General features: G+C 40.4%; 1 protein-coding gene across 2 annotated transcripts in view; it reads right to left on the bottom strand.

Annotated features, from left to right (window-relative positions):
- Nucleotides 1–19,073, bottom strand: part of Cpne4 (copine 4) — a 470,863-nt gene that overhangs the window by 33,266 nt on the left and 418,524 nt on the right. For both annotated transcript variants that reach the window (XM_015487310.2, XM_048793882.1), the window contains exons 9-10: nt 14,710–14,796; nt 6,343–6,402 (exon numbers count right to left, since the gene is read on the bottom strand). In XM_015487310.2, the coding sequence (XP_015342796.1) occupies nt 6,343–6,402; nt 14,710–14,796 (147 nt within the window). The remainder of the gene's footprint in view (nt 1–6,342; nt 6,403–14,709; nt 14,797–19,073) is intronic.

The raw sequence follows: 19,073 nt of genomic DNA, 5'->3' as shown, positions 1-19,073 counted from the left end.
GTGTTCGGGTTAAAAAAGATTTCCCAAGAGAACCTTTAAATATGTAATCTGACTTTTAGGCTTGAAGGTCAGATGGGAGAAGCCAAATTTAGCTTATTCCATTATATCATATTTTATTATTAAATGAAGGCAGAGATCAGGGAGAGAATATCATTTTTTTGAATTTTTAAAAATGATAAATGAGACAAATGTCATCCATAAGTAAGAAAAAAAATTATCACTCAGGATTCTACTAATTTTTCTCTTCTAGTTATTGCACACATACTGTCTTCATTGATTTTGTGCTGCTATAACAGAATAACATGGACTAAGTAATTTGTAATTAACAGAGATTTATTTGGCCCATGTATCTAGGAGCCGGGAAGTCGAAGAGCATAGTGTTGGCATCTGGCAAAGGCCTCGTGCAGCAGAAGAGTAAGGGAGGGTAAGAGCTAGCAAGAGACTGATCTCTCAGACTCAGGCCCTTTTGCAGTCAGTATTCTTGCATCCAAGAGAATAGAATAGGGGCTGGGGATGTGGCTCAAGTGGTAGCGCGCTTGCCTGGCATGCATGCGGCCTGGGTTCGATCCTCAGCACCACATACAAACAAAGATGTTGTGTCCCCCAAAAACTAAAAAATAAATATTAAAAAAACTCTCTCTCTCTCTCTCTCTTAAAAAAAAGAGAATAGAATAGAGCCCACATGACCTGAATACCTCCCACTTGACCCCACCACCCAACACTGTTGCTTTGGGAATTATATGCATGATTTCTTGGAGACATACTCAAATTTTAGTATATGTATTATGTATGTACTGTAGCATGTCCAATTTTAGTATATGCACTATGGTGTGTATAATATTACATAGTTGTGATCACAGAATAGCTCTTCTATATGTTATTTTTTTACTATATCCTAACCGTTGCCTCATGTTATTACCTAATCCTTGTCATTATAATTAAAAATGGCTTTATCATAGTCCATTTAAAGAATGCACAACAGTACTGAAATTTGCATCTCCGCTGTCTTTTTGCTGGATATTGAAGTTGCTTACAGCTTGTCTCTGTGAAAGATCTTTGTTACAATGAACATTTTTGTGCACCTGAAAAAGCAGTATCTTTCAAAGGAAACCTTTAATTCTTCTACCATTTCCTTTCCAAATACCTTATGGTGCCTGCCTCTTCCATGCAGTCTATAATTCTGTATCTCGTGTGTGAAATTCTAGTATCTGGTTTTATTTTTAGCTGTGCTGCCACGTGCCAAACCCAATCTCTTTCCCCATAGTCTCCGTTTCACCTGACTCACCTCTTCCAAGACTTAGATGCAACATTGCTTTAGAGTTCTTATGACTCAAGGATTCACATGATGTAGGAAGGTTGTCCTCAGGGGTGCCCTTGACCTCCCCAAGTTGTGTGCAAAGTTGGGTGTATGCAATTTCTAGCAAGAGGATATCGATGGTGTATCAGATTCTCAAGTGTCTAGGTGGCCAAAAATAATAAGAATCATTGACAAGGACTCTTTTTAGGATCTTTACTTTCTTTCCCTTCATGGGGCATTCTCCTCTGCTCAGGTCAGATTCAAGCTTAAAACCTTCTCTTTTCGAATCCTTGAACTGCCATACTGTTTTTCCCCCTTGCCTTCCCTTTGCCTTCAGCTTTCTTGAACTAGTACTTAGACCTTCTGTATTCACTTTCTTGCCTTCTGTTTCCTCCCTAACTCCACGGTCTCATCTATCTCATTCTGCTGAAATTGTTCTTTTGTCCTTTAGATGCCATGTATCTTCTCATCATATAACCAAATCATGGCTTGTTATTCTTTACCCTCTGTCTTCTCTTTAGCCCAATAGGATTGTTGCCCTTGATCTTGTAACTTTTTCCTCCTGGGCATTTGAGTTCCTGGCTCCTCCTAGACCTTCTGCTCCACTGGCATCTCTTCTCTTACTGTGCCACCCCCTCACTGCCCCTGCCATCAGATGGAGGTCCTTTACAATTTCCTGTCATCAAGTCCCTTGTCTTTCTGCATTCTTCTCCTTGGTCATGTGATCCAGCCTCATGCATGTGTAGCTCCACATCTTTCCTGAAACCTAGGTTCGTATTTATAAGTACCATCTGCACTGGGATACCTGAAAGCACTTCCAATGTGTCCAAAGCCAAATTCATCCTCAAGTTTCTCTTAACTTGTATATTTGCATGAACAAGATGGCCATATTCTGCCAGGAAGGCAAAAAACTCTTCGCTTCTTCATGAACTCATCATACTCTCTGCTTTCAGTCTCCTCATTGTGTCATAGACCCCGGCTTATTGTCTCTTCCCACAATACCTCTTCCTATTGGTGCCATACTCGTTCAGCCTTTTCCCCCTAACTTGCACCAGGCCTATTGTGGTGGGTTTGAGTCTCTTCTTACTCCATATTTTATACTCCCTTGACAATCATCAATACCTTTTAGCAAACATTCCCAGATTTACTTCTTCTTTTTTTTAAACATTTATTTTTAGTTGTAGGTGGACACAATCCCTTTATTTTATTTTTATGTGGTGCTGAGGATCGAACCCAGTGCCTTATGCATGCTAGGCGAGCACTCTTCCTCTGAGCCACAACCCCAGCACCCCCCACCCCAATTTACTTCTCTAAAGCATTTGCTACTGGCTTCAATGCCATGTTCATGATCCTTTTGGACATTCCATTATCTACCAAATGACCTTGGAATTCAAATCCGCTCAAGTTTGGAGCCCCAAGTGCTTTCCAACATCCCCCTAAATATATCCTGCTTATTCATATTAACCCAAGTAAGGTCGTGGTATTTGCCATTGGAAAATATAAGTGCATGTGCATAAATACTTAGGTTCATGAAGGTGCTCTAAAAAAAAAAAAAAAAGCCCAGTATCATATATATCCATTCAGTTTGTTTCTTTCCCTACAATTTATGTTCCCTTAAAGGTTTAGGGTTTGATTGATTACAATTCAACAAAAACATTTTGAGAAGCCTCACATCTAAAGACAAGGATATCTCATCTTTAATACTCTCTCTCTCTCTCTTTTTTTTTTTTGTACCAGGTATTGAACCCAGGGGTACTTAACCACTGAGCCAAATCTCCAGCACTTTCTAATAGCATGAGTTTCTCAGGGCCTGGGTAAGTTGCTGAGGCTGGCTTTGAACTCGTGATCCTCCTGCCTCAGCCTTCCAAGGCCCTGGGATTACAGGTGTGCACCTCTGCACCTGGCTTTAATTCTCTTAAGTTGAAGTGGAAGCACCAACATCTATGGGAGGTGCAAGACCTTTCTTTAAGCTCCTGCATGTCATCTGTGCTGGTCAGAGTCTCTATAGGAAACAAACAACCCATTGAAAAGAGATGATTGGCAATAATTAAGGTGAAACCAACCAGAAAAGGTAGGGAGGAGCAATGATGAGAACTCAGCAATTACTAGAACCATCTGCAGGACAGGGAACCTGATGGGAACGGTTGCCTTCTGCAGAGGAAGAAGGCCGCTGCCAAACCACAGCTTGGCAGGCAGAAAGCTGGGGGAATGACTATTCCTGGTTGTTATCTCCTATTTGATCTCTGAATGGTACCTCTTGCTTGTCAAATCCAACCAAGGGCTAACAGCAGGAGAGCCTGGCTAGTGTATCCAGAGGTCAGTCTCCTGGGGCACAGAGAGCGGAGGTGGAGAAGGAGGAATAGCTCCTGAGGAGCAAATGGAGAACATTCAGAACCACATGTTACCTCTGGCTCCTGAGGGTCATTCTCCAGAGTAACAGAAAGTTTGTCTCTGCTAAAGCTACTGGGTTTGCTCAGGAGCCATGGAGCCTATCATGTGCCAATGGGAAGTTTTGGCTCAAGGAGGTTCAGAGGGCCCATAGCAGTAGCACACACCTATAATCCCAGCAACTCGGGAGGCTGAGGCAGGAGGACTGCAAGTTTCAGGCTAGCCTCAGCAACTTAGTGAGACCTGTCTAGAAACAAACAAACAAACAAACAAACAAGGGCTGGGGCAGCTTAGTAGCTCAGTGGTAAAGTGTCACTTTGGGTTTACTCCCTAGTACCAAAAAAAAAAAAAAAATTACTGTAACAGAACACTTTTCTCTCTCTCTTCTCCTCTCTTCTCATCTCTGCCATTTCCTTTTCGTATTGCCACATGGCTTCAGTAGAATTATTGGGAAGAAAGTAAACACTTCTAGACCAAATTAAATATGTTAATTTTTACTGTTTGCATTCTGATTTATAATTTATGTTAGATTGTACTGCTTGAGCAATAAGATTTATATGAGAAAGCAGGTTAATTTTGGAGGAAAATGACATTGAGGTAACTAGGATGTTTTCTTTAACAGCACACTCAACGTGGAATACCTAGCAATCCTCTTCTGAGTCTCCAGCCTGCAACGCTGCAGGAGGAAGAGTTTTGTGGCAGGAACTATTGATGTCTTGTCCCCCTTCTTTCAGCATTTATCTGCACGTTCTTCTCATCTTTTCATTCCTTGGTGCATACTGCTCTCTCCACTCAAATACCCCAGAGTCCCTCAGTTGGCACTGGAAGGGATGAGAGTTCAGGACTGGGGTACGGTTGGTGGCAAACACTTCCCCTTCCCATTTGGGGAAAATTAGCCAAGTGAGAAGGGAGAAAACAAAGAAAGAAGGGCAACATTCCTGTGTCAGACAGGCCACCGGGATATCCAAGACTCAGGGTAGGGAAGGAGCTGGGAATGCTTTGGGATTAAACTCTTGGGTTTGCGGGGGCTGATTCTTTGCAGCACAATTCCAAGGGCAAAGCATGCCTTTGAAGGTTGAATAAAAAGTTCTTCAAGAGCATAGGAGCTATAGAATCTAAAACAAACTGAAATCAATAAAGCTTTCCCTTGGAAAACCTATAAATAGTTTTCTGAAACTGTTCCTTTGCCTAACATCTTGGGAAACTATTTCCAGTAGTTGTCATTGATGACCTCCCTGCTTCCCTTTGTATAGACCTGGAACAGCAGAGAACCGATCAAACAGATGTGTTAGTTGTGTGCCCACAGTAAACCTGTTCACTACCTTTTGTAAGTGCCAGTGTGCATGTAGGAGGGATGGGCCGCTGGATCATTAGAGAATCTTAGGCTTTGGACAAGTGACCAAATAATTAGCTCCTTTAAAGTATTCAAGAGTAAGTAAAGGGCTGGGGATATAGCTCAGTTGGTAGAGTGCTTGCCTAGCATGCACAAGGCCCTGGGTTCAATCCTCAATACCACACACACACACACACACACACAAAAAGTATTCAAGAGTAAGTGAGCAGTGCCCTGAGTTTAGGCAGGTCATAGGTAGACTTTTCTGAGTGGAACAGATAAGCATTTAGCTAAGAAAACTTGGGTCTATCAAATTACAACTTAATTACCCTTTGTGATTCCCTCTTTTAGTCCTTTGAGCACCACTATTTCTGGTCCTAGGTATATGTTAGTTTTGTCGACTCTTTTGGGTCCCAAACCTGTACAAAAAAATTAAACCCATTTTCCATGCCTTTCTCACCTGTCTGAGGCAGGCCAGGGAACTAAAGAGGGCTTAGTTCCATGGGTGTGCTTCTGTGAGTTGAGAAACAAATACTGTACAGATTGTATCTCTCTGATTTATGTTCATGTTGCTTTCCCATGGGTTTTAGCATATCTCTATTTTGCCATCTGGTTCTGGGGATTTTTTTTTTTTTCCTGGAGGTTACATCTGCCCCAGCCTAGGAAGATTTTCAATGTGAAGTTAATGAAAGCAAGTGGTTCCTGGGCAGATGGTCTCACAAACTTGACCTACCTGGGGGACTTTAAAAAGACCCAGGTCACCCACCCCATACACATCAGGAGTATGTAAATCCCATGAACTCACAGGTTATATAGGGATGATCATCAATTCATGTGCTAAGACTAGACATCCATTCTATTTCTCAGCCTGATTTCAATCTGGTTCCACAATCTTTGGAATTTACCTTTTTATTGACTGATAAGCCCTTGGCACTAACCCTCATGTATGACACTGGTATTTGTCTTCTGGCCACTCGAGCACAACTAAGGCATCTGTTTTAGCTCAGTGAAACTTACTAGCATGACTCATTTCCTACCCATGCTTCTCACCAAGTGTTGAAATCTGGCAACCTACATTTCATTCCTCATAGGGTTACTGAGGGAATGGAAAGCATCAGGAGGGTTCCTCAAATCACCTGAGATTGCATGGCAAGAATCCTGCTATGATGCTGAGAACCATATGCACTGGAGAAAATAGGAGCATAAACTCATTTGTGAAACATGATTCCACACATGACATCAGCAAGGAGACTTGAACAAAACTGACCCAGTACCATTCCCCTTTCTTTCCCTCTGAAGAAGAATGAACAAACAATCAACTTACTGTAAACTGGATTTGACAGCCACCCATGATGTAGTCCAAGAAGGAGTGCATCTTGTGGATCTGCGTAAGAGGAGAGGAAACCAGCTTAAAAACAGCACCATCTTTTTCCTTGCAGTGTGAAGGCCTAAACTTTAGGGATGGGCTGCTAAACCAGAAGAAAGAGCAAGAAAGAAATCTGTGGGCAGCAAAGGGGTGAGTTGATTTTGTTCCATTAGAAGAGAGAAAGAAACCAAGGTCAATGCAGATGAGCCTGGGAGGGCTGCAAATATCCATTCCCTGTTCTTTTCTTTTGGGTTTGTATATGATTTTAATCAACTTCTGCCTCTGGGGTGAAACCCAAACTATATTTTCAAAGGTTACTTCTGTTTTGGAATCAATAATGTCTCATAATTGGCTTCAGTCTTTCTTTCCTGTGCCCATGTCCCAGGACTGATAATATTCTTAATATGCGGGTAATTGAGATTGGTGGCTTTCAGATTCAATTAGCTGGGAAGGCTTTTACTGACAATTTGCTGTTAATTAAATCCTTTTCCTGCCATAAACAACAATGACTATCATTTCTTGAGTACTTAGTGTGTACTAGGCACTTAACATATTTTACTTCATTTAATTTTTAGAATGGCCTTATGGAGATTATATTATTGTTATTATTATGCTCATTTTGTAGATGAGAAAACTAAGGCTAAGATCACAAAGCTAGTAGATGGTGGGATTGGGGATTCATATTATGGAAGTCTGGACTGCACAGTTCATCCTTTTGACTTTTATGCTGGAACCCTCGTGATCATTGCTTCCTGCCAGCTACCATCATCTGTGTTCTCATGTACTTCGTTGACTTCTGGTCTTAATTTTTGCTTCTTTAAGATTCTGCTGTTTGAGGGAAGTAGTACTAAAGGAAAAACTAATCAAAGAGGAAAACCAATTCAAGAAAAATAACAAAAACAAACAAATATGGCTGGAAATACAAACCATGTCTCAATAGTAACCCTAAGTGTTAATGGCTTAAACTCACCAATCAAAAGACATAGGCTAACAGATTGGATTTAAAAAAAGATCCAACAAAATGCTGCCTACAGGAGACTCATCTTATCGGAAAAGACATACACAGACTGAAGGTGAAAGGTTGGTAAAAATCATACCACTCACATGGTAGCGGAAGCAAGCAGGAGTAGCCATACTCATATCAAATAAAATAGACTTCAAGCCAACGTTAATCAAAAGGAGTGAAAACGGACATTACATACTGCTCAAGGAAACCATACACCAACAAGACATAACAATCATAAATATATATGCCCCAAACAATGGTGCAGCTATGTTCATCAAACAAACTCTTCTCAAGTTCAAGAGTCAAATTGACCATAACCCAATAATCTTAGGTGACTTTAACACACCACTCACCACTGGACAGATCTTCCAAACAAAAGTTGAATAAAGAAACTATAGAACTCAATAACACAATCAATAACTTAGACTTAACTGACATATATAGAATATTTCAATCTGCATCAAGTGGATACAATTTCTCTCAGTAGCACATGGATCCTTCTCTAAAATAGACCATATACTATGCCACAAAGCAACTCTTAGCAAATACAAAAAAGTAAAGATACTACCATGCATTTTATCAGATCATAATGGAATGAAATTGGAAATCAATGACAAAATAAAAAATAAAAATTTCTCCATCATCTGGTGACTAAACAATATGCTACTGAATGAACAATGGGTTACAGAAGACATTAAGGAGGAGATTTAAAAATTCCTAGAGGTAAATGAGAACATAGACACAATATATCAAAATCTCTGGGACACTATGAAGGCAGTACTAAGAGGAAAATTCATTGCTTGGAGTTCATTCCTTCAAAGAAGAAAAAGTCAACAAATAAATGACCTCATACTACATCTCAAAGCCCTGAAAAAAGAACAAACCAGCAGCAAAAACAGTAGAAGCCAAGAAATAATTAAAATTAGATCTGAAATCAATGAAAACAAAACAAAAGAAACAATTGAAAAAAATTGACAAAACAAAAAGTTGGTTCTTTGAAAAAGGAAATAAATAAAATCGACAGACCCTTAGTCATGCTAATGATGAGAAGGAGAGAGAGAACTCAAATTACCAGCATATGTGATGAAAAAGGTAGTATCCCAACAGACACTACAGAAATACAGAGGATAATTAGAAATTATTTTGAAATCTCATACTCCAATAAAATAGAAGACATTGAAGACATCAACAAATTTCTTTTTTTTTTTTTTTCTTTAATTTTTTTTATTNGGGAAGTTCCGGGAGCCGGAACTCGGCCTCTCCGAACTCGGTGTAAGCTCGGCCTCTCCGAACTCCTGTAAGCTCCAAGAAGCAGTCCCCGCAGGCTCAGTTCCGGGAGCCGGAGTTTGGCTGCTTAGTGCTTGTTGTATGCTCTGATAGGGGCAGGGTTCATGAAGCAGCCTCCGCGGGGCGGTTCCGGGAGCCGGAACTCGGGCGCCCCGCGCTCGGCGTTCGCTCCGATAGGCTCAGGTTCTTAGAAGCACCCAGGCGCAGAACCCTAGCAATCTGTTTGCAAGCCACAGGCGAATTGTAGCCTGGAATTACCTGATCTATGGCTGAATGAGTTGCGGTCAGTCGAAAACAGGGGACGTGACGTCAGTTTACCAAGATGGTGGCTGCTGGCCTCCTCTGTGGACTGACCGGTGTGTAGAACCGAGCAGGACCGCTTCCTTACCCCGTCTGGAACCCAGAATTCAGCCCTGAGTACGGTGCTTGCGCGGCTGGCAGAAACTGCAGCGCTGTAACCCCTGTCTCTATCCCAGCGCACACTGCAGACTCTAGCCGCGGGGCGATTTGCTGAATAAGCAGTTACCCTCCGTGCGACAAACCTCTCGCGTTTGAGTCCCCGTAGCCGATCCTCGTGCGATGGAAATCCTTCCTCCAGGTTCCGGAGCACCCCACTATTGCTGGAAATTCCTAACAAGATATCCTTTAGCCGTCCTGACTTGTCATACTCCCACACAGTGAAGCAGCACACGGGGGTAATGCACTCCCCTCGCCGCCATCTTCCAAATCCTCAACAAATTTCTTAAGTCATACGATTTGCCCAGATTGAGTCAGGAATATATACACAATTTAAACAGACCAATATCAAGTGAGGACATAGAAGAAGCCATAAAAAGCTTACCAACCAAGAAAAGCCCAGGACCAAATGGATACACAGCCAAGTTCTACAAGCCCTTTAGAGAAGAACTAACACCAATACTTTTCAATTTATTTCAGGAAATAGAAAAAGAGGGAGTAATTCCAAACTCATTCTATGAGGCCAATATCACCCTAATCCCAAAACCAGGCAAAGACACATCAAAGAAAGAAAACTTCAGACCAATAACTCTAATGAACATAGATGCAAAAATTCTCAATAAAATTCTGGCAAATCGAATACAAAAACATATCAAAAAGATTGTGCACCATGATCAAGTGGGATTCATCCCAGGGATGTAAGGTTGGTTCAATACACGGAAATAAATAAATGTAATTCATCACATCAATAGATATGATCATCTCAATAGATGAAGAAAAACACTTGACAAAATACAGCACCCCTTTATGTTCAAAACACTAGAAAAACTAGGGATAACAGGAACATATCTCAACATCGTAAAGGCTATTTATGCTAAGCCTCAGGCCAACATCATTCTAAACAGAGAAAAATTGAAGGCATTCCCTCTAAAAGCTGTGAAAGAGGGATGCCCTCTCTCACCACTTCTATTCAACATAGTTCTTGAAACACTGGCCAGAACAATTAGACAAATGAAAGAAATCAAAGGGATATGTATAGGAAAAAGAAGTTAAATTAGCTTTATTTTCTGACGATATGATTCTATATGATTCTATACCTAAAAGACCCCCCCCAAAAAAAACTCCACCAGAAAATTTCTAGAACTAGTAAATGAATTCAGCAAAGCAGCAGGATATAACATCAACACCTTTAAATCAAAGGCATTTCTGTATATCAGTGACAAAGCCTCTGAGAAGGAAATGAGGAAAACTACCCCATTCACAATAACCTCAAAAAAAAAAATACTTGGGATTCAACTTAATGAAAGAAGTGAAAGATCTATACAATGAAAACTACAGAACCCTAAAGAGAGAAATCAAAGAAGACCTTAGAAGATGAAAATATCTGCCTTACTAACTTGGATAGGCAGAATTAATATTATCAAAATGACCATACTACCAAAAGCACTGTACAGATTTAATGCAATTCCAATCAAACTCCCAATGGCATTCCTCATAGAAATAGAAAAAGCAATTATGAAATTCATCTGGAAAAATAAGAGACCCAGAATAGCTAAAGCAATCCTTAGCAGGAAGAGTGTAGCAGGTGGCATCGCTATACCAGACCTTAAACTATACTACAGAGCAATAATAACAAAAACAGCATGATATTGGCACCAAAACAGACTGTTAGACCAATGGTACAGAATAGAGGACACAGATATTAACCCACAAAATTACAATTACAATTATATTATATTAGACAAAGGTGCCAGAAACATGCACTGGAGAAAAGATAGCATTTTCAACAAATGGTGCTGGGAAAACTGGAAATCCATATGCAACAAATGAAATTAAACCCATATCTCTCACCATGCACAAAACTTAACTCAAAATGGATCAAGGACCTAGGAATTAAACCAGAGACTCTGCATCTAATAGAAAGAAAAAGTAGGTCCTAATCTTCATCATGTGGGATTAGGCCCCAACATCCTTAATAAGACTCCTATATCGCAAGAATTAAAACTAAGAATCAATAAATGGGATGGAATCAAACTAAAAAGTCTTTTCTCAGCAAAGGAAACAATCTGTGAGGTGAACAGAAAGCCTGCATCCTGGGAGCAAATCTTTACCCCTCACACATCAGATAGAGCACTAATCTCTAGGGTATATAAAGAACTCAAAAAGCTAAGCACTGAAAAAACAAATAACCCAATCAACAAATGGGCCAAGGACCTGAATAGTAACTTCTCATAAGAGGATATACAATCAATCAACAAATATATGAAAAAATGTTCATCATCTCTAGCAATCAAAGAAATGCAAATCAAAACTACTCTAAGAGACCATCTCACTCCAGTCAGAATGGCAGCTATTAGGAAGACAAACAATAATAAGTGTTGGCGAGGATGTGGGGAAAAAGGCACACTCATACATTGCTGGTGGGACTGCAAATTGGTGCAGCCAATATGGAAAGCAGTATGGAGATTTCTTGGAAAGCTGGGAATGGAACCACCATTTGACCCAGGTATCCTTCTCCTTGGACTATACCCAAAGGACTTAAAAACAGCATACTACAGGGACACAGCCACATCAATGTTTATAGCAGCACAATTCACAATAGCTATACCATGGAGCCAAACTAGATGCCCTTCAGTGGATGAATGGATAAAGAAAATGTGGCATATATACACAATGGAATTTTAGTCAGCAATAAAAGAGAATAAAATCATGGCATTTGCAGGTAAATGGATGGCGTTGGCCAATCCCAAAAAATAAATGCTGAATATTTTCTCTGATATAAGGAGGCTGACTCATAGTGGGGTAGGGAGGGGGAGATGGGAGGAATAGATGAATTCTAGATTGGGCAGAGGGGTGGGAGGGAAAGAGGGCAGTGGATTAGCAAGGATGGTGGAATGTGATGGACATCTTTATCCAAAGTACATGTATGGAGACACGAATTGGGTTTCAACCTACTTTATAAACAAATAGAGATATGAAAAATTGTGGTATGTATGTGTAATAAGAATTGTAATGCAAAAAAACCAAGTACATGTATAAAGACATGAATTGGGGTGAACATACTTTACATAAAAATATGAAAAATTGTGCTCTATATGTGTGATAAGAATTGTAATATATTCTGCTGTCGTGTATTTAAAAAATAAAATCAATAAAAAATAAGTAGAAATTGGAGAAGAAAAAAAAAGATTCTGCTGCTTGACTCTTAGTGATATTCATTTACTCATTTATTCAACAAGAATTTATTGAGCACTCACTATGCAGTTGATGAGAGAAACAGATGCGGTAGCTGCAGCCAGGGACCTTATAGAATGGACCCTTTTACCTGGACAGCCAGTAACTGATTCTCTTCCTTCACTTCTCAGATTCCATTTGATGGAAGCTTCTCAGAGACTGACACGAAATCCTGTGTTGGCCTCTGGAGATCCTACCTCCTGGTGGCACACATCTATGGGCAGGTTTTTCCCGGGGTTGATGATCACTGAGTCCTCTGGATAGTGCCTGTTCTTGGCTTTCTTATGGCAATGCTTTCCCTGACAGAGTATCAAGGAGGTAAGATCTTGGGAGTGACTGAACAGCAGTGGCATTTGAGTGCTGTATTATCAGATCAACTCAATTATTCTCAGATGGAAGCTCAGAACAGAGAATGTACAGTCACCTTAAGGAGAGAGATAACCATTGAATTGGTTCATCTATATCTTTCTCCTGCTTGCCTGGGCACAGGCATGGTCACATGGCTGTTTTGAGTATACCCAGTATTTGATTTGTATAGGTATGATTAGATGAATGACACAGGGTAGAAGGTATGTCGTAGCACATAGGAGGGTCCCGTGGGCAACATCGGGGTCAGTCAGGGAGTGGAAGGAGTGAGATGAAAGTTTGGATAAAAGCCTTCATTGTGATTTTCACAAGAGAGAATGGATGAGGCAGGATAAGCAGTCAACCAGTCTTAGGATTGCGTAGTTTGAATCCTTTCAGCAGACTTTGAACTACAGGTTGTCTCTAGTTATCTAAAACCTGTCCCTGTGGGGATATAATGCAGGGGGAGTGGGTGTGATATATCTGAGTTTAATAAGGAGGGTGGTTGAGGGTATGGACTCCAGATTGGTTAGTTTGCATATCAAAGGCATATTAGACAGCAAGGGATATGGCAGTTCCTTCTTGGATCCACAAAGCCCAAAGATGCCAAAGCATAATTTTTTTTTAAATGAATAAAACAATGATTCCAGGCATAGTTAGTTTCAGTGATAGGCTCAAAGGGTGGGCATGTGACCTAAATCAGACCAACCAACCTTTTCCTTTACTGTCATTATAGAAGGATATGATCCTGCAGCAGTTGGCTGCCAGGGAGAAACCAGTTTGGGAGAAGTGACCTGATATACACACAGTGTCTAATTTATAAGGACTCATCTTGTGATGTTACTTACTTTTTGAAGTTCTAAAAGTGATTTGCTTTCAGTACAAACCATACCTTGAGTTTTGATAATCTTGCAGGCTAGGCAGATGCAGTATGATGTTCTCTCAGTGCTGGGTAGCAGCAGAGAACCAGCTTGCAGTTGGTCACAAGACCATGAGGGTAAATAACCAATAGTCTACAGTGTACTATGTTTGGTAGTTTATGTGTATTAAGTATTAAATGAATTTTTTACTTATGTTATTTTCAACTTTCCATGGGTTTACTGGGATATAACCCCATTATAAATTCGGGAGCATCTCTCTCTCCCCACCCCATGTCCCCGTGTGTGTGTGTGTGTGTGTGTGTGCATATGGTAGAGTCAGGTAGACATCTTAACATCTCCATTGTTACATTTACCACTCGCATGACTCTGAGCTACTTGAATTACTTCATTTAAAAGGCTTGTGGTGACAGTTACATAGTCTTTATTGAAGTTACTCTTATATAGTAAGTACCGAACTAGCAGCAGAATTATTCTCAGATGTAATTTAAGAGATTTAATTATTAGCATATGGAATTTTCTGCAAAGTTGAACCTCTTTAGGAGGAATTTCTAGGCCCTTTAATCTTCTTCCATGATTTTTTTTACATGGTCCCTTTCAACATGAGTGAGATAGCACATATAAAGCACTGAACACTGTGACAGGGACATAGTAAGTGTCCTAGAAATATTGGCTATTGACTTGGGTATCTTCCTGAACAGAGAGGAGCTTAACCAGTGACCAGGATTCCCTTGTCTTTGAGGGCAAGGGCTGTCCTTGGGGGTAGGAATAGTGGCATTGGCATCTATGATTCGTTCCAAGGAACCTATGATTACATTTCTCTTTGTATATCCATTAATATATTGAATTTCTAATTTTTGGTTTTTTTCCCATATGTTTATTGGTGCATTATAATTGCACATAATGGTTGGATTTTTTTTAATCACATATTGGTACATGCACACCATATAACAATATAATTTGGCCAATGCCATTCCCCAGTGTTTCCCCTTTCCTTCTCCTTGTCTTAAAAAAAGATCTCTTCATTGTCACACTGTCTCCCTCTGATCACATAGCCTGAACTGCTCCTTCCAGACAGACTTAGCTTCATACTCCTGGAAGAGAGGGCTGCCTACGTACCTTGCACTGATTCAGAATCACAATGCCTGAGTTCTTGTAATTCTTCTTCTTGGCTTTGTACTTGGGATTGATGCACTCCCACTGTACCTGCAACAAGAAGGGTCATAGCCTGAGAGGCTGCCCAGGAGGAAGTCAAGTCATTTAATGAGGCCAAGATGTTGGATACTTCTGTGGACACACTGAGGTGGAGGGCTGAGAGTGGTTTAGATAGTAACACTTGCATCGAGGGGAACAGTAAGGTTGAATGACAGGGTGAGACTCTAATATTACTGCCTGGTTCAAATTCCAGCTCCTCCATTTCCCAGCTATGTGACCTTTGGCAAATGACTTGATTCCTCTATGCCTTAGGCAACTCCTCTATAAAATGGAGCTTAGAATGATATCTATTTCGTAGGATTATAGTGATAATTGCATGATTAATCTATGTAACAATTACGGGCCAGTGCCTGGCACACAGTAAATGCTTACTATTCATAGGGTCAAATTAAACAACAGAGAAAATAAGAGAACTGCAGACATACAGGTGAGTGATACACAGTGCTAAGTCTTAGCACCTGGTAATTGGCTGAAAAGGTAGGAAAAGTGAGGAGCATTGAATGTTAGCTGCAGATGTTAGTAAGAACACTGATGAGTTTACGCCAGACTTCACTGAAGTCTGAAATAGTGGATTCACGTGTGTTACAACAGTGGCATAATTGATCTCCAAAGGGACTCCTATGAGAGATAAGAATGGCTGAGACCTGAGAAGTTAGGGAGTTAAGGGGAAATGTGGAAGAATAATTTTCAACCTTTCCAGCCTCCAGATTTCATGGGACTAAATCAACCACGAGACAAACATTCAAGAGCCATTAAATGCTCCTGCCCACCATCCTCTGGGAGTTGGATCCTGGGATTTCCACCAAAGAGACAAAATTTCACCCCTTGACAATCAAAAGTGCCTGATAGGAAGCAGTTTCTGAGGCCGATGTGAGAGGGGCAGACTGACACTTCAGAGGCCTCGTGGTCCACTCCTGTTTGTGCCCATGTGTTTCTATAATTCCATCCCAGAATGGGGCTGAGCTTTGCCATGTGACTTATTTTGGTCAATGGGACATTAGCAAAGGCCTGGAAAGCATCTGTTCCTTGCTTCTGGGAAGTTTTTTTCCACTGCGTAAAAAAGCTTATGCTAGTCTCCTGAGTTCCGAGTTCTATTGTTTTTAGAGAATTATAATCATGCATAGTATTTGGGTTAATTTTGACAAAATCATGCATGCAAGGAATTTGATTTCAATTCCTATTCTCCCCATTCTCCTCCTCTCTCCTTCTATTCTCCTTCCTATACTCTACTGATCTTTCTTTCACTCTTTTATTTATTTATTTCTGATTGGTATTTTCTATATATACATAAAGGTGAAATTCTCTTTGGTGCATTTGCTCTTGTTTCCATATATGAAATAAAACATTTTACCCTTGATTTTCTGAGCCTACCTTATTTCACTAAGCACATTTTTTCCTCCATTTCCATTCATTTACAGAAATGCCATTATTTCATTCTTCTTTGTGGGTGAGTGAAACTCCATTGTGCATATATACCACATTTTCTTGATCCATTCATCTATCAACAGGCATCTAGGTTGATTCTATAATTTGCCTGTTGTGAATTGTGAACTGAAGTGGCTGAATCACTGTAGTATGCTGATTTTAGTTCTTTTGGATAAATACCAAGGAGTGGGATAGCTGGGTCATATGGTGGTTCTATTTCTAGTTTTTTTGAGGAATCTCCACATTGCTTTCCATGGTTGTTGTACTAATTTGCAGTCCCACCAATGATTTATGAGCATACCTTTCCCCCCACATCCTCACCAGCATTTATTGTTATTTGTGTTCTTGATAACTGCCATTCTGACTAGAGTGAGATGAAACCTTAGATTCTAAATTTTGTTAAGAATTATAATGCTTATCCATGAAAAGTCAACTCACTTTCATCTCGGGCCAAGATAACTTGGTAGTGTAGGATAAGTTAGTTTAGCCAAGCAAGGGCTCCCAAGAAAGTAGATTCAAAACCTGTAGGTATTTAGGGCCTTTGTACCTATGGGGTGGTAGGGGGGCTGATGAACCAGGTCTAAGTAAACTGCATTGTCTGGGAATGAAGTTGTCCCACCTATGATCTGTCTACTTCGAAATCCCATTTAATTCTTCTCACAACCTACTTTTATGAGTCCAAGATGAGGCTCACAGAAGAGAAGAAACTTGCCCAGGTCATATAGGTGGTAACAGCTGACTCTGGGATTCACATTGGCATCAGTGTCACTCAAAATCCTGGTCTCCCTCTAGGAGGGTCTTGTGGGGGATCCCCCATTTGGGCTTGAAAATCTTCCCTTGGGCCACTTTAAACTAAGGGTGCTTATGAAGGGTACTCAAGAATTAATCAAGAACCATGACTTGTACAAGAAGTTTGCTTGAATGGTACCATCTTCTTTCTCCCTCTGATGCTGCTCACTGAGGTTCCTCAGGGTTGAAACCTCATCTGACCTCTCTTCTGTCCTCTCTCCCAGTTACTCATACCTTCTGTCAACTTTAAATAGCATTTATTTGTTGGCAGCTCCCAAAATTCATTTATAGGCCAGCTTCTCCCCTGAGTTCCAATTTTTCCAGTTCCAATTCTTAATCAGGATGATTCCAGAACCTAATTCTATAATTTTATTCACAAACTGCACATCCCTGCCACAAAACTTCCTTATTTCCAGGATCAATGCATCTTTACATCATCCTTTTTCTCCTTCCCTTTCTCCCTGGTATCCCATTCCTCAACAAATTTTATGGTTCCCATCTCCAAAACGTATCTTAAATCTCTCTTTTTGTCTCTATCTCCATTACCATTTATTCAGTCCTGACAGTCTCCTAACAGATCTCCCTGCCTCACTCCCTTGCCACTCTTTAATTGATTATCTATGCAGTAGACAGAACGATCTTTCAAAAAATTAAAACCAGTCGTGTCACCTCTAGCTTAAAACCCTTTGAAGCTCTGTTCAATAGAACCGTCTGCAATGATGGAAATAGTTTCTATTTGCACATCCAAGATCATAGCTGCCAGTCACAGGAGGCTATTGAGTACCTGAAATGTGGCTAACGTGACTGATGAATTGAATTTTTAATTTAATTTTAATTAATTAAAATTTAAATAACCACGTGAGTGCACCCTCATGGCATTTAGAAGAATCTACCAAAATCTGCTTTTGCTGGCCTCTGCCCTGATTTGACCACAGCTCATGCATGGCTCCCTTGCTCTCTCTGCTCCAGATACACTGGATTCTTTCCAAGTGCTCAACCACACCAAGATCTTTCCTGCCTCCACCTTTCACCATGCTCTTCCCTCTGCCTGCAGGGCCTTTTTCTCACTTGATACACCCTTTGCTTCTCTTCATATTTCAAGGACCTCAACTTAAATGTTGCCTTTTTGGATTATCTCTTGCAGCACACACTTTTGTACCTAAACTGGCTGTTATGATTTAGACGTGAGGTTTCCCCCAAAAGCTCACATATGAGACAATGCAAGAAGGTTTGGAGGAGAAATGATTTGGTCAGAGCTTTAACCTAATCAGTAAATTAATCCCTGAATGGATTATTGAGCGATAACTGGAGGCAGGTGGGGTGTGGCTGGAGGAAGTGGTTTATTGTGGGTGTGGCTATGGGAGATATATTTTGTATCTGGAGAGTGGAGTCTCTTTCTCAGCTTGCTGACCACCATGTGAGCTGGATCCCTTTGCCACACTCTTCCACCATGAAGTCCTGCCTCACCTCAAGCCCTGAGGAATGGAGCCTGCTGTCTATGGACTAAGACCTCTGAAACTGTGAGCCCTTAAAAAAAAACAAAAAAACAAAAAACCTTTCCTCCTTTACAGTTGTTCTGTGTGGTCTTTGAGTCACAGCAGTGAAAAAGCTGACTAAAATCCTGGCTCAGCTTTTAAATAAAATTTACGACAAGTTGTAACTGCATTTTTATTTTTATTTTTATTTTGTGGACATGATTTGCATATGTTTATGTTCTACCCAGACTCCCACTAGTCTGTAAGCTTCAGAGATAACGTCATGGTATAACTAGAGCCTGACAGAGCTCCTGGAGTTTAGGTACTTCCCAGTAAATACTGTAAAATCAATAAAGAATAGTTCCCACTGTGTGCAAATGTGTTAAAATATGGGCTGTGTGGCTGAACTAAAATGTTCTGGTATCTTAGTGATATATTAAGGTGTAGTAGCATCTGGTCCATTTCATCAGTGAGACTTAAAGATTTCTTTCCGTTTGAAAGCATCAGGCTTTGGTGGTTTTAAAATATGATATATTGTTACAATCTCACTTTTAATACCCTCTCAGGAGCCCAAAGATG

This window comes from Marmota marmota, unplaced genomic scaffold (genome assembly GCF_001458135.2).
Source record: "Marmota marmota marmota unplaced genomic scaffold, marMar, whole genome shotgun sequence".
Classification (NCBI taxonomy): Eukaryota; Metazoa; Chordata; class Mammalia; order Rodentia; family Sciuridae; genus Marmota; species Marmota marmota.
The sequence above is the reverse complement of the archived record's forward strand: the minus strand, read 5'-3'. Positions and strand labels throughout refer to the sequence as shown.